The 24,353-nt window shown below is 36.2% G+C and overlaps 1 protein-coding gene across 4 annotated transcripts in view; it reads left to right on the forward strand.

Annotated features, from left to right (window-relative positions):
* Positions 1-27: 27 nt before the first annotated feature.
* Positions 28-24,353, forward strand: part of LOC139964226 (uncharacterized protein KIAA0513-like) — a 40,014-nt gene continuing 15,688 nt past the window's right edge. Inside the window, exons 1-5 of one of the 4 annotated variants that reach the window (XM_071965679.1) lie at positions 28-212; positions 11,605-12,292; positions 19,800-20,144; positions 21,626-21,674; positions 23,438-23,556. In XM_071965679.1, the coding sequence (XP_071821780.1) occupies positions 19,861-20,144; positions 21,626-21,674; positions 23,438-23,556 (452 nt within the window). In that variant the 5' untranslated portion in view covers positions 28-212; positions 11,605-12,292; positions 19,800-19,860. Of the gene's footprint in view, positions 213-11,604; positions 12,293-16,030; positions 16,187-17,450; positions 18,895-19,799; positions 20,145-21,625; positions 21,675-23,437; positions 23,557-24,353 lie in introns of those variants that run through there. The other 3 variants (XM_071965688.1, XM_071965696.1, XM_071965674.1) reach the window with 3 other exon arrangements.

Consider the following 24,353-nt stretch of genomic DNA (forward strand, 5'->3'; position numbering starts at 1 on the left):
TTGCATAATGTTAAACGGAAGCGAAGGTTGCTGTTTCCAAATAACCAGCTGACCACCGGTCACCAATTGTGCGACTACTGTTACCTGCTGTCCTTTCCTATATGTAAGGAGGAAAGTGATACTTACTCGGCAATATTACGGTCAATATTTCACTTCATTATCACCACTGAGTGAAATCGGACAGTATTCATCAAGCACAAGTGAACTGAAAGGTAAGAATAATCGAATGAGTTGTGCAGTGTACTACTGCACGAATGCAATCACTGTATTTGAATTGTGCACAAAAAGATGTTACTCCGTAATCACCAACTTCTCTTGAACTTTGTCATGAATAATTTTGCTTTTAAAGTGAAGAAGCCTAGATTTAACTCCACTGATACCAAGTTATGTTTAGGACTTACCCACAAAGAAACACAAGCACAATGCTTTCACAAATAATTTCAATTATTTCTCACTTGGCCTACTGCAGCAGGACAGATAAAGCAAGTGAACAGATCGTGTAAACCAATATTTTGGGGGTCAGAATATCTGTCAATCAGCAAGAAAATGTTCACCCAAAGAAATTGAAAACTTGATTTACTGTACAGTAGTTGATATAAAAAATGTCTGTGGCAAAAATGTTACTGTATTCCATACAGGATCAAAACATTTTGCCACAAGAATTTTATGGATGATACAGATATTTAACTCAACTGGTTAATAATAATAGTAATCAGCAGTTAATTTTATGACGCTTACAGTAAGCGACTTCAAATGTGGGAGAAGCCCGCAAATGGATCACAACATAAACTTCAGGTGGCTTCTTATTCAACATTTGAACCCAAAGTTGGAATCTTTTCAATTTAGAAGGTCATTTCAGATGGGAAAACCATAGATTGCTCTTGGATGAAAAACCCACCTTACTATGACTTGGCCGGGTATCGAACCCGGACCTCCCAAATTGCTAAGCCTCATTGCTTCAAATGCCACCTCCTTTATCCACTGGTCCACAGCACCGGTGTTTGGTTGGTGTCCACAACTGGGTGTTACAAATCTGTAATGGGGCAGGGGAGTTGGAAATCTCTGATCTTCTGCTCCAGATTGAGTTCATCATTCTTAGTCACAATTAAATCAGTTGCTCTACACAGTGGCGGGTGGATGCCCCTCCTGACGGACTCAAATGGACTGCTGGCGCCCGTTTCAGCTTTTTACCACTTTTCATTTATTCGTGATTATTGACTTTTTTATTGCGCTCTCAAATACCTATTGACATTTGTCACATTTTGTTGGTGTAATTTCCTGACAAAATGGCGATGACACCTATTTATTCTTTGTTTATCTGCAAATTAGCAAGGCCCAGAAAGGGTCATTTCCGGCGATCTAGGGAGTATCTTCACTCAAAAAATGTCTGTACGCTCCGTGCCAACCTGTGGTGGCACTCCGCTTAGATACTGTAGTGTTGAAAGCGCCCCTGCAGACCATTTTCGCCCCCCCTGACCAATACCCCTAGCTCCGCCACTGGCTCTACAGTATGTATATATCACTCAGACGATTGAGTGAAAAAGAAATCTCATGGCAGTTAAAGGATTCACAAACCAAACAGACCATCATTACCAGAAATTGGTATTTTCTGAACAAGTTTCTAAGACAACTTGCAATTAAAAATTTTATTTCCATTTAGGAGATATACAGTATCACAGATTGCACAGATTTAATGTTCCTTCATACACAGGGTGCGGCTGAGGACTTTGTCAAGTAAACATATATGACATCGTCATTTTTATTTATATTGTAACACTTTCCTCTGTGAGTATCACCGGCCAGCCGATTCAGGGTTCTTGACCTAAGATGTTGTAATTGGCCAGAGAATGAAAATGAACACAAAATAATTTCAGAGAGGTGATGGTATTTTTAACAGCAATATATTGAAAAGAAAACATCTTACAGTAAGGTTGAGTGTGTTGTACTGGATGTGTTGTACAAACAATTGAGGCTACGTGGCCCTGAAGCCTACCATCATGAATGTTTCTTCCAACAGCAACCAGAGTAGACTGTCCTGTCCCTCCCAGGTAATGCATTTTATATAAATCCCTTAACAATATGTGGAAATACCACATGTATACAAATGATGAACCTTACCCTACAACTTAGCTTCTAAGACATAATACACAAATACTACAGTGCATTCCTACCATCCCCAAACAATTGTACTCGAGCTACAGAGATGGATGTGATCACATGAGTATCCCTAGAAAATATCACATGTGTTACATCACAATCCCAGGATAAGCCTGATACCACATGCCAATCCATAGAAGCAGCCCCAAAAAGCCATAATCTGCCAACAATTACAACTGGTTTACTTAATGCCAGAAGGAACCCCTTTATACTTCCAAGGGGATTTAAACTACCACAATGGTTCCACACCCTCCACACAGAACTCCCATTGATCCACAACTTAACAGTACAGCGTTACAATATCATTGTCTTTTCTGGCAAACATTCCAGAATGACTAATTAAGCATCTAAGAATTATGGTACAGTACGTCAGACTAATTTTCCTTACATGCATGACTATGTTATAATGCCAATCGCCATATAGGAGATGCCGTGTACATTGAGATCTGAATTCTGTATACTGCCATTGTAGGTGTGGCCATTTGACCGAGTGCATTTCCTGTGTATATAATGTCCTATAGATTGCGAGCTGAGAGCACTTAAAAATAACATGTTCAGGTAGCCACTCCACATGACCAATGAGCTTTGCGGAGAGTCTCTCCCATCTAATCAAATTGATATGATACATAGTTTCACGGACAATTAGTTTAGAAATGAATATTCATGGTCAATATGTAGATAATCCCACTCCCATTCCCTCTCTGGGAGTATTCCAGCACACTGCACTCTAGTCTCTTCCAATGACCTTTCAGAGCTGCTATTTTCAGGGTATTCCCAGGGTAATTCCCTGAAACAGTGGGTACCAAAAACAATGCAAGAAACTTATTTAAAAGTCTGAGGTTTACGTGATATTAAGGGTAATATCTAGTCAGTCAACCATGATAAGTTTGTATCCATACATGTGTGTAGGCCTTACATTTTATTATAGTGTTTTGATAGCCCTTATGGTATGTTGTAATATACTCATGCAGCAGTTATCTTGAATTAATTGTTTCATTGCCTGGTACTGTACAGCATGTTATCTATTGAATTGCAGTGCTTACTGTCATTAAATTGTTTTTCAAATTTTGCTTGAAGAACAAAATAATTATTTATATCCTGACATGAACAGTATATACCTGGTAGATAGAAAAGAAACTTGCTTTCTTCAAAATTGCATTTCTTGGGAAGATTTGATCAGCATGATTCAAAAGTACACGTACACCTACACATATACATGTATTTAAATTTTGAAAGCATTTACCTTAAAAAGTACTTAGTAATTTAATTTGCTTTTAAGTACTGTCTCGACACGGCTCATGCTTGGGTGATCATTATAGTGATTGTGGACTATGATTTATGTTTATAATTAACGTTCAATTAGGCTTTCAGTATATACTGATTCATTTGAACTGTAGCTGTGTATTTACACTGTGTTCTCCATACTGGACTTATCTGAATTGTTTAAAAACTATGTCCTGTATTCCTCTGTTTTGGTTTCCCTATATACATCTATATATAGATATGTATATTAAACTATTGAAATCGCTGATTGAGAGAAGCAAACTTGCAAAACAATTAGTGTTTAGAACAAGCATACTTTTATCCATAACTGCATATGTATTTTTTTTGTTTTTAAAATTTTTTGTTAAACTTTTCAAAATGAATAGTTGAATCGATATGACCGTGTTATTCAAACATATGCAAAGAATCTTTATACTGATGACACATATCTTTATGCTTTAACTAAATAAATTGCAGAATCTTTAAAGCTGCATTTTGCGTTATATAATTTGCTACAACCGGATAGTATGACAGGCAAGATAAATGATAATTAAACCCAATCACAATTGGGTCTGTTCAAAGAAAAGGTCATCAAAATTGTGTCTGTTGTTTAAACTGTATTGTTTTCTGTTGTTTACATTAAGTCTGCATTAAAACGCCGGCCACCCCCTAAATAAAATAATAACTTGAATAGATCTGACCCGTCTACAGGATGATGACATAATGTATCGAGGACATAATGTATCTAGGTAAACAAACAATGCTAATGAATAAACATTAATTACATTGAATTTGTCGGATAGACAGAAAAGTTTGTTTCAATTTGGCAGGAAATGTTGCATAAAGTTGCTAATTAGTTTAAACCGTAGGAGTGACAGTGTCAGCTGACCTGGTCAATGTGACACAAACTGAACATGTTGCATGCAGCAAATGAAGAATGCACCTTCAAAAGGCATTCATTTTAAAATGCTTAAAAAATGTCAGGTCATCACAATTGTGTCTGTTGTTTAAACTGTATTTTTTTTCTGTTGTTTAAAGTCTGCTGTTAAAAAAATATCTTGTTCATGCATACATACATACGTACACCCTTACATTCATACATATAGTAGCTACAGCTAGTAGAATACAACATGCATGCAATGTTTGTCATTTTTTTTGTATTGCTTTATTCTTTCTTAAAACTATTTCCCTCATGAATTTATTATTTTTTTACGTAAGAAGCTGGCACCTCTGATATCCTCAAAAAGTCTTTCAGGTTTCCTTGGCACACTGAATGTCATTTTCATCTGTTCTGCATTTAGGGCAGGTCATCAGTCATCGACATGAAAACAGTATCTGTTAGAATGTCTTGAACTTGTGTATTATTTTTTAAGTGTCTCTGATCAGTTTCAGTCCAGTGAGTCTCTGATAATGCATGAAGAAGAAAACTTCCAAAAAATCACTTGGAAGAATTGGACCTGTCACCTTAACTTGTTGAAGAAAGCAGGATGTTTCGGAAGTTATAGGTGTGGTTGAAATTCATTGGTTAATTGAAATATGAAGGTGACACTGTGTTCTCTTTTAAATGTATTTGTTTTCTAGAATACAGCTACGTTCAACACACTCCTATTAAAGTTGTATATCCCACAGGGAATACCTGCTAGCCAATAAAGTCAAACCCTGGGCAGAATCAGCTGGAATCTTTGCCAAAATGAAGACTACCGAGCCAGATGTTTGTGAAGTTGTTTTTGAGTCCATGTATTTCAAGCTGTGCCCGAAAAAGGGGAAGCTACACTAATTTTTAAAGCAAAAAAAACACACCCTTAGAATTTATTTTAAAAATAGACGACAAAATAACATCCATGCCTCAGTGACCCAGTGGTTGTGATCGTTGACCTCGGGTCACATCTTCAACTCATGTTGCTATGCAATCAGAAAGTCTGCTCTATAGCAATTTTGTAACTGTACAGTGTCACTTTTGTAAACTTGTGTTTTTCGTGTTACTCTATTTATAATTCCTTTTGTACACATCGCAAATTGTGAGTTATGAAAAGATTTGCTGATTCAGTACTTTTTTAGCTGTTTTCAGTGCGGTAGCTTTTCTGCCAAAAGCTTTGCAAAAGAAGTGAGAAAAATAAAGTTCTAACGATTTGAAATATTTAAAAGAACGAAAGTAAGCATGATTAACATATTAAATAAACATATTAATGCAATCAACATATTAATTGTGTGTGTGTGCTTTTTATAATTCCTTTTGTACACATCGCAAATTGTGAGTTATGAAAAGATTTGCTGATTCAGTACTTTTTTAGCTGTTTTCAGTGCGGTAGCTTTTCTGCCAAAAGCTTTGCAAAAGAAGTGAGAAAAATAAAGTTCTAACGATTTGAAATATTTAAAAGAACGAAAGTAAGCATGATTAACATATTAAATAAACATATTAACGCAATCAACATATTAATTGTGTGTGTGTGCTTTTTATAATTCCTTTTGTACACATCGCAAATTGTGAGTTATGAAAAGATTTGCTGATTCAGTACTTTTTTAGCTGTTTTCAGTGCGGTAGCTTTTCTGCCAAAAGCTTTGCAAAAGAAGTGAGAAAAATAAAGTTCTAACGATTTGAAATATTTAAAAGAACGAAAGTAAGCATGGTTAACATATAAAATAAACATATTAACGCAATCAACATATTAATTGTGTGGGTGTGCTTTTTTTTTCTCATAGGAATTAGCCAGATAATGTACTATGATTTGTACTGTACAGTATTGGCTGTGATATCATACATTGTAAACCCAGTTAAAACATCTAGAATGTATACTCAGGTACAGTATGGTACATGATTGTGCACCGGTACATAGGTTTATCGAAGCATTGAAGCTGTTATTGGTTTTTTAAAGACTCTAGACTTTGGAATTGAATACAGACCTGACAAAGTCATGGTAAAGATCGAAGCCTGAGTTATCGTATATATACAAACAAAGGCATAATTATGTGTCCATTAATTAATGGTCCAGTAGTTTTAAATTTATTGGCACATTTGTACAATAAACCTGCTACATTTTCCATAGCATTTACTATAGTTTATAACTCTATGTGATATCTACACTCTCTCTCTCACATATATTTACGGAAGTCCATGACTTTCTATTACATTGCAATTAATCTTTGGAACAATCAAGGGCGGTGGAACCGGGGTGGCACAGGGGGCCCCATCACTTTTCCTCAGGTTAAAAATGTGCCCTTTTTCTACATAAAAATTGAGGTGTCTCAAGTTAGCAAGAGGCCAAGGAACACAGAATGAACACTTGATGGAGTGATGTGTATACGCAAATAAGATAATACAATAAGAGTTATAAAGGGTACTCAATATAAGGCTGCATCAGTCCAATCGAATTTCTTCAAAGTACCCTCTGATGTCGGTGCCCCCCCCCCAGATTAAAAGTGCTTTCGCCGCCCTTGGGAACAATCTACCGAACACCATCACCTTGTCTTAAGAAATTGTCTTCATATCCCTCCCCTACTCTTCTCTCTCCCCGCCCCTGTTTTCTCCACTTGTTTTCTTCTCTCATAACATGTTATAGGTACAGATATAATAGATATAGGGTGGTCTGACTCGACAAATATTTTATTACTTTTTTTTCAGATCTCTCTTCATTTCTTCAAGTTTATAATTTGTATACTGAAATAGTTGTATAAAATTGTCTTATTGTAAAAACTTTATACACTCTTGGGAGAAAGGGGTTCAAGACCGTTAAAGAACCCGAAAAGATTCCAAATAGGTGACAAGTATAGAACCTTTTTCCAAGAGTGTAATATCCTTTTCTGTCATATTTTTTGTAATTTTGTATACATATATACTGAAGAAACGATAAATAATTATGAATGAATGGATATATCTATATACATCCAGCTGTTTTCCACCTTTCCCGATCCTTACTGTACCACCAACACCCACAAAGGGACATGAATTGGGCACATGAAACTAAAACAGTGGTGCATAGCATTTTGCAATCTGAATTCTATTCTCACTCTCCATAGTGCCACACCCCTCCCCCCATTTTCTCCATCTCCCCCATTTCTCCCAATCCCCCAGCTATCCTTTCTAATTAAGTATGATCCACATGATGCTTGAACATATATTTTGATATACACATGATATTCTTGCAAACTGACATTGATTTACTGTAAGTTTTACCAGTGCATTGGACTCTCAGCTTTTAGATTGGTGGAAGGGAGTGGGGGGGCGGGGGGAGGGGTAGGATAGTAATGCAGGTGGAACCAGAAGAGTCTACTAGGCAAGGAGTCTTTGGGGTATTGGAGATACTGTACAAGAGCATATAAAGGTTAATAGATCTGCTAAAAGGTACAGTAAATTTTTTTCACTTTTTAATTAGCTTAAGAGAAAAACAATTTAGACTATTATAGACCAAATTATGCAAGGTGTCTGTCTTTCAAACACGTTCTGGTGCTCTTGTGAGTAGCAATCGAGGTATATGATGTTGGCTTGTAGATTCAAAATATCATATTTATAAATTCAGTATGTTGCACAGCTGGTTAGTACCTTAATTTGGTGAATTCTTTTTATAGAATGATTACCACATCAGTATCACAGTTTATTTATGTGTCAACATTGCGACACACAACAAGCCGGACTAATATCCTGAATATCTGAAGAATCAAGCTCTAGACCAATTGAGGAACTGGCAAGGAGGAAGTCATTAGAAAGATGTTGCAATGAGGAACCTCATTAGAAAATTACATCTTGTTCCCTTTCGAGAAATGATCCCATTCCTAAGGGTTATAATGTATTCGTTAACATTACTGGAGAAGGTTATTAATGGAAACTGAGTAACTACCTGTAGTCATTTTTTTATGCTTCACTTGTGACATACATGTGACAACTGACTTTACAGCTGTTCAGGAATAAGTTTTAATACATGTTATACAATGCAAACCATTGTTCTCTTTGGTATACATAGGATTGTTCTCTTTTGATTGATTGATTGATTGGTTTATATTTGAGCACTCCAAGATAGTAGAAATTATTTTGCAACAATATTAATTTCATAAAGTTCAGATTGAAGGAAACATTAACCATTTATGATTCCGATGCATTGCATCCATCAGAACCTATCCAGTCAAGTTTGCATGTGTGTGTTTGTGTGTGTGTGTATGTATGTGATGCCTTAGCTTGTAAACACAAAACATGTTCTCAAATATGCTGTGTCTCCAAAGCCTGAACATCAAAGGAGCTGAATATATGCATGGTAGGATAGCCTTATTTAGTGTAAAGATTTGTAGATGAGTAATTGTGCCCTATGGTTTCTGGTTCCTATCTCATGAATATTAATGAGTGGGCAGGGCTTATAAAATTTTTGAGATGTCAATTTCACTGCAACTGTATGTCTGATTTAGTTTAAATTCTGGTATACTACTGTATATTGTACAGTATGGGACCATGAAATGTAACTGATACTTCAAACTTTGCATAGCCTCTGGAAGACTGAACTTTCTCTTAATAAAATGCTATGGTTCCTATGTTAAACAAAAACTGCCATGTGTATACATCTTTGTACACCTGTACATATAGAGCAATTTGTCCATTTCTAATTAGCACTTTGCAATACGATACTGGATAAATTATTCCCAGGGTACTTTATTCATGGAAATGGCATGTAGACAAAGGTTCAAAATCAACTCTTTATATAGATGTGAACAGGCATGGAATCAATGAACAATAAGCTTGCTTATATATACTGTATTATACAAATTTATCGCTATCGTTAGTAACGCCTGTGGTGTAATTTAATGTAGACGTATGTTGTACCTTGCTCAATGTCTGTCACGAGAAAGCTTAAATTTACAAACGTCCTATAAGTAATTTAGCAGTTTTTTAAGTTTGCTAATATTATTATAGGCCATAATTTACTGATTGCTCTTAAATGATACAATTAATACAGTACACATGTTCTTTTTGCATTTGAAAAGGTGGAAAATATGCACTTGTTCAATTGTTTTTTGGCCAGTGCAAATTAATGTTGCTTTTGTTTTGATGGCAAGGAAATGCAAGTTGGGAATTTGATATTTAGGCAGTAGATTTCTGTATGCACTAGTATTTTTTGGGTTTTAGCAAGTGGCTATAAACTGTGAAATTCTAGGCTCTGCCTGTAAATTTGTAAAAGTCTCCAAAGTACCTTCATACTGCGTCAACTCATTCTATTGAAACTGATATGATATGATGTGTAACACTCATGTTGTAATGCATTCCTTCTGTATAAATAGTTTGCCTGTAAGAACAAATTCAAAAGTTCACTAGCCTGGCCTCTATCATCCCTTCAAACATAATTTTGTCTTTGAGAAATTTTTGCCAAATTTTTCCAACCACATCTTGGATATTTGTCAAATTGGAAATTTAAATTTGTAATAAAAGCCTGCTCAGCCTTATCCCCATGATAATTTAAAGGGCAAATCTAGTGATTTTTTTTTTAAACTGTGCCAGAAAGTTTTCCATTTGTTTGATCTGGAAGGGTCATATTGTGACTAAAACAATGGAGTGTTATAGTTACAACAACAACAAATTTAAAAAAAGAGAGAAGGGGAAGTCTATATATATATATATAAATTATAATTTCAATTATATTATAATTTCAATTATATATATATATATATCACATACTGTAATATACTTAACTAAAATACCATCATACTGCTACTCAGAGTTTCACGGGTAGGGCTCGCGTACCGATCATCAGGCAGTGATTCTAGCTCTGCCTTGGCATAGAGCACTCTTTGTGAATATTGGCCACCATTATATGTGATATACAGTATATATATATATATATATATATATATATTTACACTGCTAATACCCATGTGTGTATAACCACAGGTGTCCTAAACATGCCCCAAATTTTTTATTTTTTTATTATTTTTTAATGGCATCTAAGTTGGTGTTAAATTCTAAATTTGCCTTCAGCAATGTACTGTAAAGAGATAAAAAATTCAGTCCCTGCATGTTGAAATCCAAGTGATTTTTGAACCAAATTCTTGTCTTAGTTGTCATTTTCTAGAGACCTGACCTGATAGATGCCGGGGGGGGGGGGGCAACCATTTTCCCCGGGTGTTTTGATACTTATATGCTGCCATGCCTGACTGGATGCATTTGGGAAGTCTAATGTCTTTTGTTGCTTGTCTGTATTTTGTGTAAATTTACTATGAGATCAGGCATGCTTTGAGAATAAAAGAACTAAAAAAAAAAAACTGGTGGTGTTTTCTTAACTGGTCAAAAGGTGATAAGTATTGGGTTCAAATTCTAACATCTTGGGTTTCGTAAATTCTTGAAAACAGTTTTTCAAAGGTATTTTATATAGTATATTCCTGAAGAAGACAAAAGAGTATAGTTGATTGAATTTAGGAAATGTAGAACTCTGTACCCAAATTATCCAACGAGGTATTTGAAAGCAGATTATGTTATTGCAGGCTATTAGCTTAATTCTGTTATCAGCAAAAGTAATCCCCTTCCCAGCACCTCCCCCCTCCCCCTCCTATTTATATGGACCTGAAAAGACAAATCCCATTTGTTGCACCTAACAGAGACTTACAGTAGCAATTTGTAAAGCTGAATATCTTAAAATAAAGGGCATACATATATCCAGGTGGAGGAGGCTGGAAGTTTTTCACTGTTCTGGATTTTCCAACTCACTACAATTTCAATGAGATAGAAACAACACCAAGTTTTTATTTGTTCTTATGTACTATTACATATATAACGACTGAAATGCTCCATAAGAAAGCATCCTTTTTAGTTATAACGCCACATAAAGCAAAATACGCCGTCAAAAATGCAGTGCATTCCTCAGGCATAAAGGGTTCTACTGTTCATAAACGGCGATGAATACAGTATTATTTTGTAAATTTTGGGCAGTGGATTTCACAGTGTGTTTGTACAGTATGTACATAATACTCTCCCTTAAATCTTTACCTGAGTCAGCAGCAACCCTTCGTGCTAAATTTGTAAATCAATTGGCCAACATCCAGTAACTCATGATGGATCTATTAACTTTGTAAGCAGGGACAGAATTAGCTGGAAAATTTTTGACTTTCCTTTCTGAGGACCAATCCACAGAGCACACCCCCACAGAGAAGATGGGCAAATCAAAATTTATTTTTTCACATTTGTAATTGTTTTTCTTATTTGCTTTTCCCCAGCACCCTGCTTTCATCTCATAGGTCAACTGGAAGGTGCAATATGGTGGGTACATGCACCTAGCAAACAGTAGCCCCTGTTGTAAAAAAAACAAAAACCAAAAAAAAACAAAAACACAACAAAAAAAGGCTTTGGCTTGGCTCCTGCAGTTTTGAACCCCTACATTGACCCCAGGTGGCCTGGAAGGAGAAGAAGAAAGACTGCAAAAAGAATGTTGGAAATGCCTTTCCGTGGGATTGTGAGTAGTACTGAGAAATAGAAGTGCACCACCTACTTCAGCTCTATAAAAGCAAAGATCTTGCCAGCAGAAAAAGTCACTCTGTATTGCTTTGATCACTCGACAAGTTCAAGGGGATTGTTTTTTGTTGTTTACGAAGAGTTGTGGTTTGGAGGAAACAAATTGTAGACTTGTGTCATTAACAATGTTCCTATACCAGCATAAAATGGATCCACGCCTATGAAGATTCTTCTACCATCTTGTCTTTCATGCTGTTTTGCATACTTTTGTTATCGTACGTATGTACAGTACGACCATACGGACGTTTTTTTGTGTGATCATTTATATCGACTGGTACGAGCCAAAATTAGAAGGTTAATTTCTGTCAATAAAGAAAGAAGGAATAAAGAAGGAAACATAAGACGCTTCAGACGAGGGAGAAAGAATCTGTAGTCATCACTGGAGTCTATCTGGTTAGTATTTTATAGTCTCTAGTATCATTTTGTTTTCTGTTTAATAAGTAATCATTAAGCAAACACAATTTTTTTTTCCAGCTTAAGTTTTGATACCTAATTTCTACAGGGCTGTTATAGAGCTACTGTACAGTACAGTCAATGCATAGAGTGTATGTAAACAATATAGCTTTAATAAAAGTAAATTAATAAACTTGTATGATGCTGTTATTATTAACACCAATATGTACATTGTACGTAGTAGAGATGTGTGTAGGTTTGGTGAATAGAACACCAATATGTACACTGTAGCAGTGGCGGAGCTAGGGGTATTGGTCAGGAGGGGTGAGAATGGTCTGTAGGGGCGCTTTCGACACTATCTAAGCGGAGCCCCACCACTGGTTGGCGAGTAGCGAACAGAAAATTTTTGAGTAAAGATACTCCCTGGATCGCCGGAAATGACCCTTTCCGGGCCTGGCTATTAAATTTGCAGATAAACGAAAAATAAATAGGTGTCATTGCCAAAATAGGTGTAGGTGGGTATAAAAGAGAACACAGGGGTTTAGGTGATACCAATTTATCGCTTGACCTATTTTACCTATTTTCAGATGACCAGACTACCATTAAAGCTTTGCCCTGAATTACCCTTAATTACCGCATTGTGTAAAATCAGACAGTGCTACAAACAGGTTTGTATAGGGCTGCCCACTAGAGGGGGTTTGGGGGGTGGCACCTGGCTGTAAAGGTTACATATCTTTGTAATTACTTGACTGTAACAGAATAAATGAATTGACACACAACAATAAGGCATAACTTTGCTATTTATTTGCTGCTAATTGGAGGAATTTTGCCTCTAAAGACTTCTGTATGTATTCCCAAAATATCTGTTGGATTAGCCCAGTGTGACAAAAAGCAATTTATTTTACTAAGTAACCTGGTCCAAGTAATTTTACAGCACTCTACATATGACTTTAATATTGTATGTACAGTACATTGCTAATAATATTATACAGAAAATGCATGACCTCCCAATGCACTTTCCACATTCATTTGTGTAATGGAATGGGTTGCTTCTGTGTAAAAATGGTGGCAAAACTATGCAATTTTAGTGTCCACATGCATTCATGTATAACATAATTAACAGATGACATGCCTACAGTATTTTGGGGGATTTTCATAATTTATGACGTACTGTTAAGTGACAATCGAAGTACTACTGTATATATACACGTGTATGCATGGCCCCATGGCATTGTCTGGATTAAAAACTTAATAAACTAAGTACTGAATTATTGAGACAATCTGTGGTGATATTAATGCTGTACTATAGATACTGGCATATCTCATGTGTCTCATACATTATAGACTGCACTTTATAACTTTAATTATAACTGCCACAAAAACAATTTTACAGTTTTTCAATCCCCCCCACCCCCATTCTTCTTGCTTGAAAACCATGCAGTTTGATTATTGTGCACTTTGAATTACTAAATTATTTCCACACCTTCAGTAAAGTTCAGTCATGCTCCTGAATTCAATTACTGTACCTAGAATAGATACTGCACAGATACATACTGTAGCTTGGTTACACAGAATTTAATAGTGATAAGGGGCAAAGCTTCTCAAATACGGGTTGTGTCCTTCAGTTTTATTGCCATGGCTGTAACATACCTAAGATTTGCACAGTGCCATATATATCTATATAGTGTTCCATAGTGATGTATTTACTGTGGGTTTCTGATACTAAGGCATATATTCATATAACACAGCTGGTACAGAATACCTTGGCTCCTACTCATTGTATCTCCTGCTCATACACTGGAGTCAAGGATTTGTTCAAATAGTGCCCTCCTTTCCTTTTTGCAAGCTGTACGAACAAAAGTTTTTTACAAATTACAGCTACTGTATTAAAGTGATTCTTTCTTGTAGTTGAAACTTAAATAGTTGCTGTGATTGCATCCCAAACAATGTTTTTAGACTGCTTAGAAATTAATTAAATTTGTCAAAAGTACTTAATTGTCTGTAATTCTGATATTTCAATATTATATGGCTTTGTTATTAAATAGAATTAGAAAACAATTTATAAGAGAAATACTGTATGACCTTTAACCTGCAGTTTTAAATTTTATATGTGACTAGTAAGCTGTCCTTTTCAGATTTTATTTGTTGTTGTTGAATAGAAGTAGTTACAGTCTTGTATCAAGGGAAAACCTTCTTAACAGTGGACCTATACACATCAAAGTGTGTACAATGCTAGGGGACATCCAACAGGGTGCAGCCACAAACCGGCCACACATGCAAATGTCCCAATTTATATATATGGGTAAGGGGTCTCAGGCAAACAAGATTAAGTGCCATACCCATATACCATATGTAATGTTTCCGGCCATGACTCAAAGCTGCGATCTTTAGATCTCAATTCCCTTGCCTTAGCCGTTTGACCTCACTGGCCCCATTGACCTCAATGACCCTGCTGACCTCAATGGCGCTGTTGGGTTCAAATCTTCTTGTTACTTTGTATGTTGCAATGTTCAATCAGCGACCAGTCCTTCACTTATTGCTGTTTATCTTGTTGCTATTGTACAGTGGAAATGATTTTCAGTTGCTCAATTTTTAAAAGACTCAAGGCTGTATATTTATACAGTAAACTGAAAGTAAAAGCAATGGTCACATAGATTGTTAATTAGCGTAAAGTTCATTTGGTTCTATTAAAGTCGAACGTTTCAATTAGCTTCCTGGAATGGAGTCTTAAGGTACGTCAAAGCCTATCACAGTACTGTACATACAGGTGTACATGTACGTGCAAAAGTATCAAAGACATGTTCCAATATTGATCAAACGATGTATTGTTTTTATATTTTTTAACTGTTTAAATTGCGACTCTTTCACCGTCGTACAAATCGTACACACGATTTGAACAAACTTTTTCTCTATCTTGCTACTGTACAAGTATACTTATAGTTTGTCGTCTGCAGCCGTACGGAATGTCCTATCACCAAAAAAAAAAAAAAAATTAAAATAGGACTCCTGTATTTTGGTGCAGACAGCTTACCTGTACAGGTAACATTCTGTAAACTTGTGTTGACTTGTACTGCAGTATATGGACTGAAACTTGACATATATATTATATATATATAAACTGTATGTACTGAATGTATAATATTTACTTCACATACTCATCTACAACTGCACTCGGGCTTTACCGTGTCTTACATATATGTACTCATGTGCTTTCTGTGGAAATGATTGTGTGGATCCTTTGATGGAGTCCAAAAAGAGATTTCCAAATGTGAGAAAAAAACAGTGATCACAATAAACAAGAAAACATTACAATAAATCCAGAGCTTGTGACACTTTGGATGGTAGAATGAGATAGAGGTCAGTAGACCAGTTGCTCTAGAAATGGTAGAGTGAGAGTGCTCTTGTTGTGTGGAGACAGGCACATTTTTATTCGTAATTAAAATGTTTTGTTCTTTACCTGTAACCCTACATTTAATAAATGATTTATATGCCACCCATATTGTAATACAATATATGCCTAGACGGTAAGTACTGTACTATCACTGACAAACTTTGGTAAAGAAAATAAATACATTAAATTCTCGGTAATAATCAATCGACAATGGAAACTGAAAGTTTCAGGTATATGATAAACCAATTACCTGATGCACATCTTTTGGTACTTCCTCTTCTGATGGCAATGACCAAATATCTATTTCTGATAAATGACTTAATAAGTGCAGGTTTTGGGTTTACTTGTATATATATACAGTATGCTCTGCTATTGTGGTATATAGTTACAGGGTTGTCTGGAATATATATATCTGCATTACAATACCCTTCGCTTTTATTTGCCCGGTCATATCATCTTCTGGAAAATGATGGATTTTACGACCATTGAATAGCCAGTGAGAGGTAAGTTAAAAAAGCAAAAGTTTTCAACAGTACAAATTTATCTGAGTTGTGTGAGAAAGTAGCTAAGTTTTGCTAATAACTGAAGTTTTTAAACAAATGGGATTTCTTAGACGCAAATTATTAAAACAATCAGGAATTTACTTCGCTCCTCGCTTACCTGTCTCCCCACGACCTTAGCACCCTTGTTCTACCGTGCATAGAATGAACTGGTAACCTTTTAACACTGTGTGCCCTCTATGACTGGCTACTCGGTCCTTCTCATGCTACCATCAAAGTGCCAACATCTTGCGTTTTTTCTGTCTCAAGGATATATTCATACTGAACTGGGACCTAAGATTTTAGTTTTTCCATATATATATTTGATACCGAAATATTTAGCCCCCTCTCGTGTAGTACTATTTGAGCAAGCTAGTTCACAGTGCAGAATTCTTTCTTGTCATTTATTACTATTTTAGTCACTTTGTTCCTCCCTTACCTGTCTCCTCCAACTCTACGTGTATGCACTTTCTCATCTACCCTAAACTACTCGATCGAAGCATTTTAACACTGCTCCTCCCACACTTTCTCACGGCATCCCCCACTTTCCCAGACCTCCCAAATCCTACCACTCAGAAGAAGCAACTAGCGATTTGAGCTATTGACTTCGTCTCCCAATTTTCTTAACTACTTTGACTTTTGGTGGTCATTATTTGGACTGGACTCTGTCTTTACCAAGATTTTTTTTTACCTCCTCCTTGTCCAATGTTAAACAATATTTATTTCTATGTCCCTTTATATACATCATATTTATTTCTATGTTATATACTGTACATAATAGGTCTCTTTCTGATATTAAAGTTCTATTTATCAGTGAATATATTTTTTTGTGAATCTATAGTAAGTTGTATCGGTCACTACATAGTATCGAAGGATTATAAAGCAATTTTTTTCCTAACATTACAAAAGATGTAACCCTGGGAAATACAATACAGATACGAGTGTCCTCTTCAAATTCTTGCACTCGAGTACGTTTTGGGGCAAGCTACAGTTCGTACAGCAGTTGTGTATCTAGGTACTATTAGTTAAATATTGGTTAAAATACAATTCATAATAAACATTATTAAGGCAATGCTAGAGTGAAAGTCTTACTCGAGACATTCTATGTTTCCTACTTGAGAAGAACACGGTTTGCAACTCTTTAACTGGTGAACAAAGCTTTTTGTTGAATTTACTACTAGCTGCAAGGTCATAAAGAAGATCATATTCAATTATTACATTTCTCGTCACTTTCACACCGGATCAGACTTTGATCAAGTGTAGAACTGCCGTGGATTCGTTCCGTATTACGAAACAAATAACTGGAAGCAGGAGAGTAAGACAGAGCTGAGTTTTCATTATTTTGTGACTTGTAACATCGTAAACACCTTTCCCAAAAATTTATAATATTTATAATTGAATGTCAAAAGTTCACAAAGTTGATATTTCTGGACGTCCATGATCTATGGACAACATTGTGGGAATATTCAGATATATCAGATCGCAGCATCACTAATGGGGGTGGACGAGGACCAAAGTTCACATCTGCGCTCTTTGTGAGATTTACTGGCAATTCTATCAAGATTTTACTATCAAGATTTTAGTACTCTGTTAAATCAAATTCAGGCATTGATCATCATTCACTTCTGGTTGCAAGGAGAGACGGGTAAGCTTGTTGCTTTCCATTAAAGGCATCGAAGACTCGCCCCAAACCGCATGCGCCCATCTGAAAAAGTAAACTTTCTGTTGCTTGCAAGTGACGTTTTGTTCGTGTCACTACAAAATGCAGACAGTAGTGATACCTTTTTATCTAGACCTGAGATGTCCATCGCTGCTATTATATGTACAGTACACTGTGTTGAGGGGATTGACCGTAGCTGCATGTACTGACTTTGCACTAGAGTGTCTAATTACCGACGGGAGCAAGCTGTGTGTGTATTTTCTGGGATCAAATACAAATACAAATAGTGTACGGTATTTGTCAGGCGATCACTTTTGAAGCCATTCGTATAATTCAGTGTGTTTGTACAAAACGATTTGCATTTTTGTCCCCTCTTCTATCCTGCTGTGTCTCTCACAAAAGGGTTTTTAAATTTCTTTGTTCGATGTTGGGAAGATTTATGTGTATTTTTACGCTCTAGACCGATGCACTGTGATATTTTCCTCTTTCGTTCCTTTTCTTGTTTGCCGGTTAACTCTTCAGAAGTGGAGAAAGAATATATATATAACCGATATAAAGCATTGTTCTACGTCAATATTTCAGGGGAACTCAGTCAGCTGTGTATTAGGGAATTAATATAAATAGTCACGGTCGTGTGACCACGCTGGCTTGAAGTGGGAACTACCCATTGTCTCGTAATTGATCAGAATACACTTGACAATTAACTAGCATAAACAGTTTGGATTCATTAACGGCAGGATGTGATAAGGGTATCCCAGACAGCTAAGTTTTTTTACAATGTTTTCGGTCGTTTTTTAAAACTTTACAACTGTCCTTTTCGATAGAAGACAAGCCAGGGTTTACATTGTGCCCTCTGTCAGTCGTCTATAAATGTTTCTCTTTTTTTACGTCGGATACTCCAAACTTTTATAATTGCCTTTTAATTTGTGTGGATTATTTCTCTGGAGTTTTAAGCCATGTTAAAATTGTCCATTCAGAGATTTAGAAGACAAACTAGGGATGGAAAGAGCAGGTAGGATTATAACAGTTTTTTTTTGAAAAAAAAAATTGATGTTAAAAAGCAAAACAATTGTGAAGTGGTACGGATACAGTAGAATGCACATTCAGACAAAGAAATTCTTGTTATGAATGCATATCCATTTGTTTGATAACTGTTGTGTCCATTTTGGGTACTTTGCTCCTGCAGCGCTTCTGAGCAATTTTTTTTTTAACTGGATCAAAGCACTTTACAAATTCTTATATTATTATTATTCCATTTGGAAGAAATCTGAGATTTAATGTTCCTTAATCAGACACTAGGCTGAAAACTTGGATCAAGTCTTAATATGACACCATCAAGTCACATGTGCTTCATTTGTTTTTTGTTATATATTTTTTTTTAATTTTTGTCAACAACGTTCACTTCTTTTTGTAATATCGTTGAGTTTTAAGGGAAAAAAACATTGGAAGTTCGTATGCGTGACAGAGATTATGGGATTTGGTTTTAGTGTCGACCCTGATAACGCTTCTATCTTGCAAATATTAAAAAAGACAAAACAAAGAGAAAATGTAACAGGTTTCGGATCCTAGTGAGACTATGACATCACAGATTTATTTAAATGACAGCTCCCAGTCGTCACGTTTGAAATAGGATATCTCCGAATTGAGCGAGATATTCTTTGCTGCATGTTTTATGGTGTTGTTGTTCTTCTTCTTCTCAAAATTCATCTGTCATCTTTTAGAACGATGATAAATGCTTGGGTTTGTGACTCCTGTTAATTATTCAAGATTTAATGGTTGGATAATTACTAAACTCAAAAAAGAAGAAGATGTATTAGAATACCTGTATATATACAGTTCCGTTTTGTAGATAGAGTAGATGTCGAATTTTGTCTCTTAACATCTTTCTTATATCCATTTTGCTTTCATTTGTTGCAGGTCGAAGGAGAGTTCGAGGACGGATGATATATCGAACGAATGGCAATTGGTGGATGCAAGCATGATTAACGAAATGTGCGAAGACGAGGGAGAGAGCGCCCCCGGGGACGGTTTCATCCTCGGTTTCGACGACTCGACAAACTCGGGGAGTCTGGTAACGACCGACTCCGCAAACTTGGAGAATGAAACGAGTCCGTTAGAAACGAGTCCAAATCAGAACCACCGGTTCTGTTTCTGTCCTTTCGAAGTGGACACGACCGGCGGGCCGCATGTCTGCAAAGGAGTGTGCGATAAGGAGTGCGAGGTGTTTATGGCGAACTTGGTGGAGACTATCTTCTCCTCAAGGTACGTACAGTAAGATATTGATGGCCGATCTGTGAAGTCGTGAAGTGCAGCATTTGTACGCTTTCATTATATAGCATATAATATATTAAAAGACAACCTCCGGACCCCCTGAGACACCGTATGCTTGCTTGCCCGTCCCCTCCTTCCACTCAACTAGTTAAGGTTTGCAGGTAAAACTCCAAAACTAGAAAGTTGGTATCTACAGTATATATATGCCTTGCTTGGAAGTACACGTGTTCACAGAGCTGGGCCCCTTGACATAGTGGGGGGCCCTTTGAACGTGGGTGCTCCTGGACCCTTGACATCATGGGGCCCCTTTTGACTGTGGGTGCTCCTGAACTGGGCCCCTTTGACCATGGGTGCCTCTGCTTGGACCCTTTGCCTCATTTGCCCTAGGATATCAATGATATATCACACACACTGTACAGTAGGTCACATTTCAAAAATAATGTGCCATGTTTAGTACTGAAACATTTTGGTGGTATATAATGTGTTAAATATACACAGCACAAAAATTATTTGTTGTTGGGATGGGGGAAAGTAAATTATGGACACTAAATGGAAGTATATATCTGTATTGTATTTAGAGGGTTTGCTTTATAATTTCTCGATACTATAGTGACCTATACAACATACTATTTATTTCACAAGAAATGCCGGTATTCACTGATAAATAGAAGTTTAATATCAGAAAGAGACCTATTATATAGGACATAGAAAAAAAAATCTTTAACATTGGACAATTCTGGAATACGTATGCATAATTTGCACCTTTTTTGGGGGGTGGGGGGGATTGTTTTCTTAAAAGTGGATATGATCATAGTATTGTTGCCAAGTTTACAATATACTGTAAAAGTGGTATGGCTATTCAAGGGAAATTGACATGTTGCAATCTGGCATTTTTTGTAAATTGGGCAATTGTGGCATGTCGATGGATCAGACAGTTTAAAGGAACTTTATACTGTGTAAGATAATTTATGTATTTGTTAGATCCTCCTGCAAGCAGGAACTCGCGAAGAAGCCTCATTGGCTTATCAAAGCCACAAGCTGACCGAAGTCAGTCTCTTACATTCATAAATTTAATGTCCATGATTATGAATTGTCAATTGTCAACAACTCTGTAACTGGACGACATTCATTAATCTTGGAGTGACACGAACCGGGGACCTTATGATTGAAAGGCACCGGCCTTAACCACTGAGCTAACACCCCTAATGGAGCATGAATGAAGCATGAAATCTGTATAACTATTAAACTAGTGAGGGATTGTACATGAAGAACAGTGATATAACATTGTTGTTCATATCATGCAGTGCGGTCATTGGCAGTTTTTAAAACTCTTTAGAATCTGTACTTCCGTATCCGTACTTCTCATAGTTGCCTCGATATCAGTTTTTCTGTGCAATTTCGAAATTGTATCCAAATCCTTAAATGATCAGACTCTTTCCACATTTTCTTCTTCCCATTCTTTTCCTTTTCAGTGACAAAATCGACCAGGAAACATCAGCCACATTTGATAGTTACTGTAAAGTAAGTAATGTATTTAATGTACATATATACCGTTTATATATATATATATATATATATATATATATATATATTTATATATATGTATATATATATATATATATATATATATACACGTATATAAATTTGATAATACTTTGATCAAACACTTCAACTTAAGTTACCGACAAGATTCAATCCAATGAAAAATACTTCACAATGGAATTGTGGTTTACGCCCTCGGAATAGTGTTGGGTAGGATATAAAAGCAGAGGAAGTGGTTGCGATATTTGTACTCTGGCGATCATTGTCAATATTTGTGTTTGTGTTTGATTATGAATGTCCAAATGACAAAAGCTTACTCTAGTCAATGGCAAGGGTGGTTTCTGGCCTGGTTTCTTGCATATAAAACTGGCTAATGTAGGTTTAGATATAACTGAGTAGGAACGGGGTAAAGACTTTTTGATTGTCTCGATATGCACTCCAGACGATACCATGTAGTTCCTGAGTACCAAGAGTCAGTCCTGATGGAAACCAGAAATGAAAATTGACAAAGATAACAGTTTCTTCCTTGTTGGAAGACACATCAAAACACTGCGGATGGTACAATGTCGTGTGTTTGACAAAGGCCGAACACACTCTTTTGAATGGTCAGACATATTAAACGGGTAATTTATGTCAAATTACCGGACACATCTCGAATAATTTGGTCATCACAATTTATGTCAATATCCATTTGCTGAATTAAGCATTACATCAGTCAGGGTTTAAATATTTGGACGTTTTTTTTTTTTAATATAGCTTTTGGCGGTAAAAATAATATGTACAGTACCTGCATGGTGCCAATGATATTTGCTTTAGTGTCAAATCAACAATTTCAGGAGTCCTTTGGAAATAAGAAATGCTTGCACAATTGAATTGACACTGGCAGTCTTAATTAATTATACGTTTATACATAAATATTGATTAATTTGCATTTGGAACCACAAACCCAAAGATGAAGTTTACTTTAGGAATGATCGGCTTCCCTATGCACCCTTCATTTTCTTCTTGCAATACTTCATTTTTTTTTGCCCTCTCTTTTGCCTTCTTCCTTTCTTTTTTTCTCTCCTAACTTCCATTTAGACCTTCTTTTCTTCCTTCAAAATTACTGTTACTAGCTAATTTAACAGTCAAAGGATTATAGTCTGCGTTTTTATTCATCTTTGGGATAAATTATGAACTTTGGTTTGTAGGTTTTTCTGCAGTATCATAAAACCCAGTTCCTTTCATAAACTGTGCCCACTTGTTATCATGGTGTAATCACAACAACCCACACACACTCTTCTTACTACACTATGTAATAATATTTGCTTTTGGTTTTTAAATAAACTAAACCTATTCTGATCTTTCAGAGTATTCTGCTTAATGTCATCTGTATGAAGGTCCTCAATCCCCCCCCCCCCAAAAAAACACCCCTCGCCAGTGGCACCATACATTATGTCATTGAATACATTTATCACGTTTTCTTGCAGCTTCCATCTAGACGTCATCACTTGCACCATACAGCCCCCCCCCAAACCCATCTCCCTGCCTGTCCCTCCCCCAGTTACACTATAGAACATGATTTCCTTGTGATAATTTATTAAATCTATTGTTCTATTGCAGTATTCACTTCTCAAGTCCCACCTTCCACCCCATCCCCCTCCCAAGTCCCACCCTCTCCCCCATTCCCTCTTCCCACCCTCTCCCCCATTCCCTCGTTAAACTATACAACACTTAATGAAATCTATTTTGTTCACTTGCAGTATTCTGCCGGGCGTCGCCACTTTGCGGAGCTCTTAAACCAAAGAAGAATCAGGGATAAACTAGTGGAAGAAAACACCTTTTATCGTCTCGTCCAGTTTTTTGCCATTTGCTTATTTGAGTGAGTTTATACTAGTTACTTTCTTGCCTACATGTGTCATCATGCAGTGATTACCCTATAAACTATATCTCATGTATTCACTACACCATCTCACTTACCTGTCTCCTCGCTGTGAATGCAATGTCTTACCTATCTAGTCCAACAAAATTTGTCGTTTTTAGTGATCTTAAATGTTTATATGTCAAGTTGCTGATGTTTGGTTGAAAGTTAACTTAGGGACTTTTTCAAAGGCTTTAACTGGCAGCTGCGACATTAATACGACAAAGTGGAAGATTTTTCTTATATTGTATCACTATTACTTTCTGTTAAGGTTCATTCCCATGGTGTAAAAGTTAAATTATTACGATACAGACTATGCATCAAGCCATCGCACAGTAGGCCAACCTAGAGAGTACATCCGTCCATTCATTTTCACCATAGTTTTCAACAAATGTCCCATTTAGTTTTAAGATAGCAATTCCCAGTACAAATACCTGGAAAAGTTTACGAAAACCCGGGGAAAACTGTATTGTATGCTTGTTTGTTTGTTTGCAAAGTGGCTTTGAATTTGTTTTCACTACATAATTTCAGAAAGAAAAGAAAAGAAAAAAAATGGAAAGAAAGAAAAGGTTTGGGGAAGTTTTGGGGTTCAGCTGCATTGCGAAATAATCAATTGAAATTTTTGTGGGATTTATATACAATTTGTTAGTAAAGGATTGGATAACTTGTTTATGGCAAAAGGAATCCATGCCATGGTGAGGACATGTGTATGTAGAATATTTGTTTGCATGCATTTGTTTGTATTCTGACCGAGGACT

This window comes from Apostichopus japonicus, chromosome 3 (genome assembly GCF_037975245.1).
Source record: "Apostichopus japonicus isolate 1M-3 chromosome 3, ASM3797524v1, whole genome shotgun sequence".
NCBI classification, from domain to species: Eukaryota; Metazoa; Echinodermata; class Holothuroidea; order Aspidochirotida; family Stichopodidae; genus Apostichopus; species Apostichopus japonicus.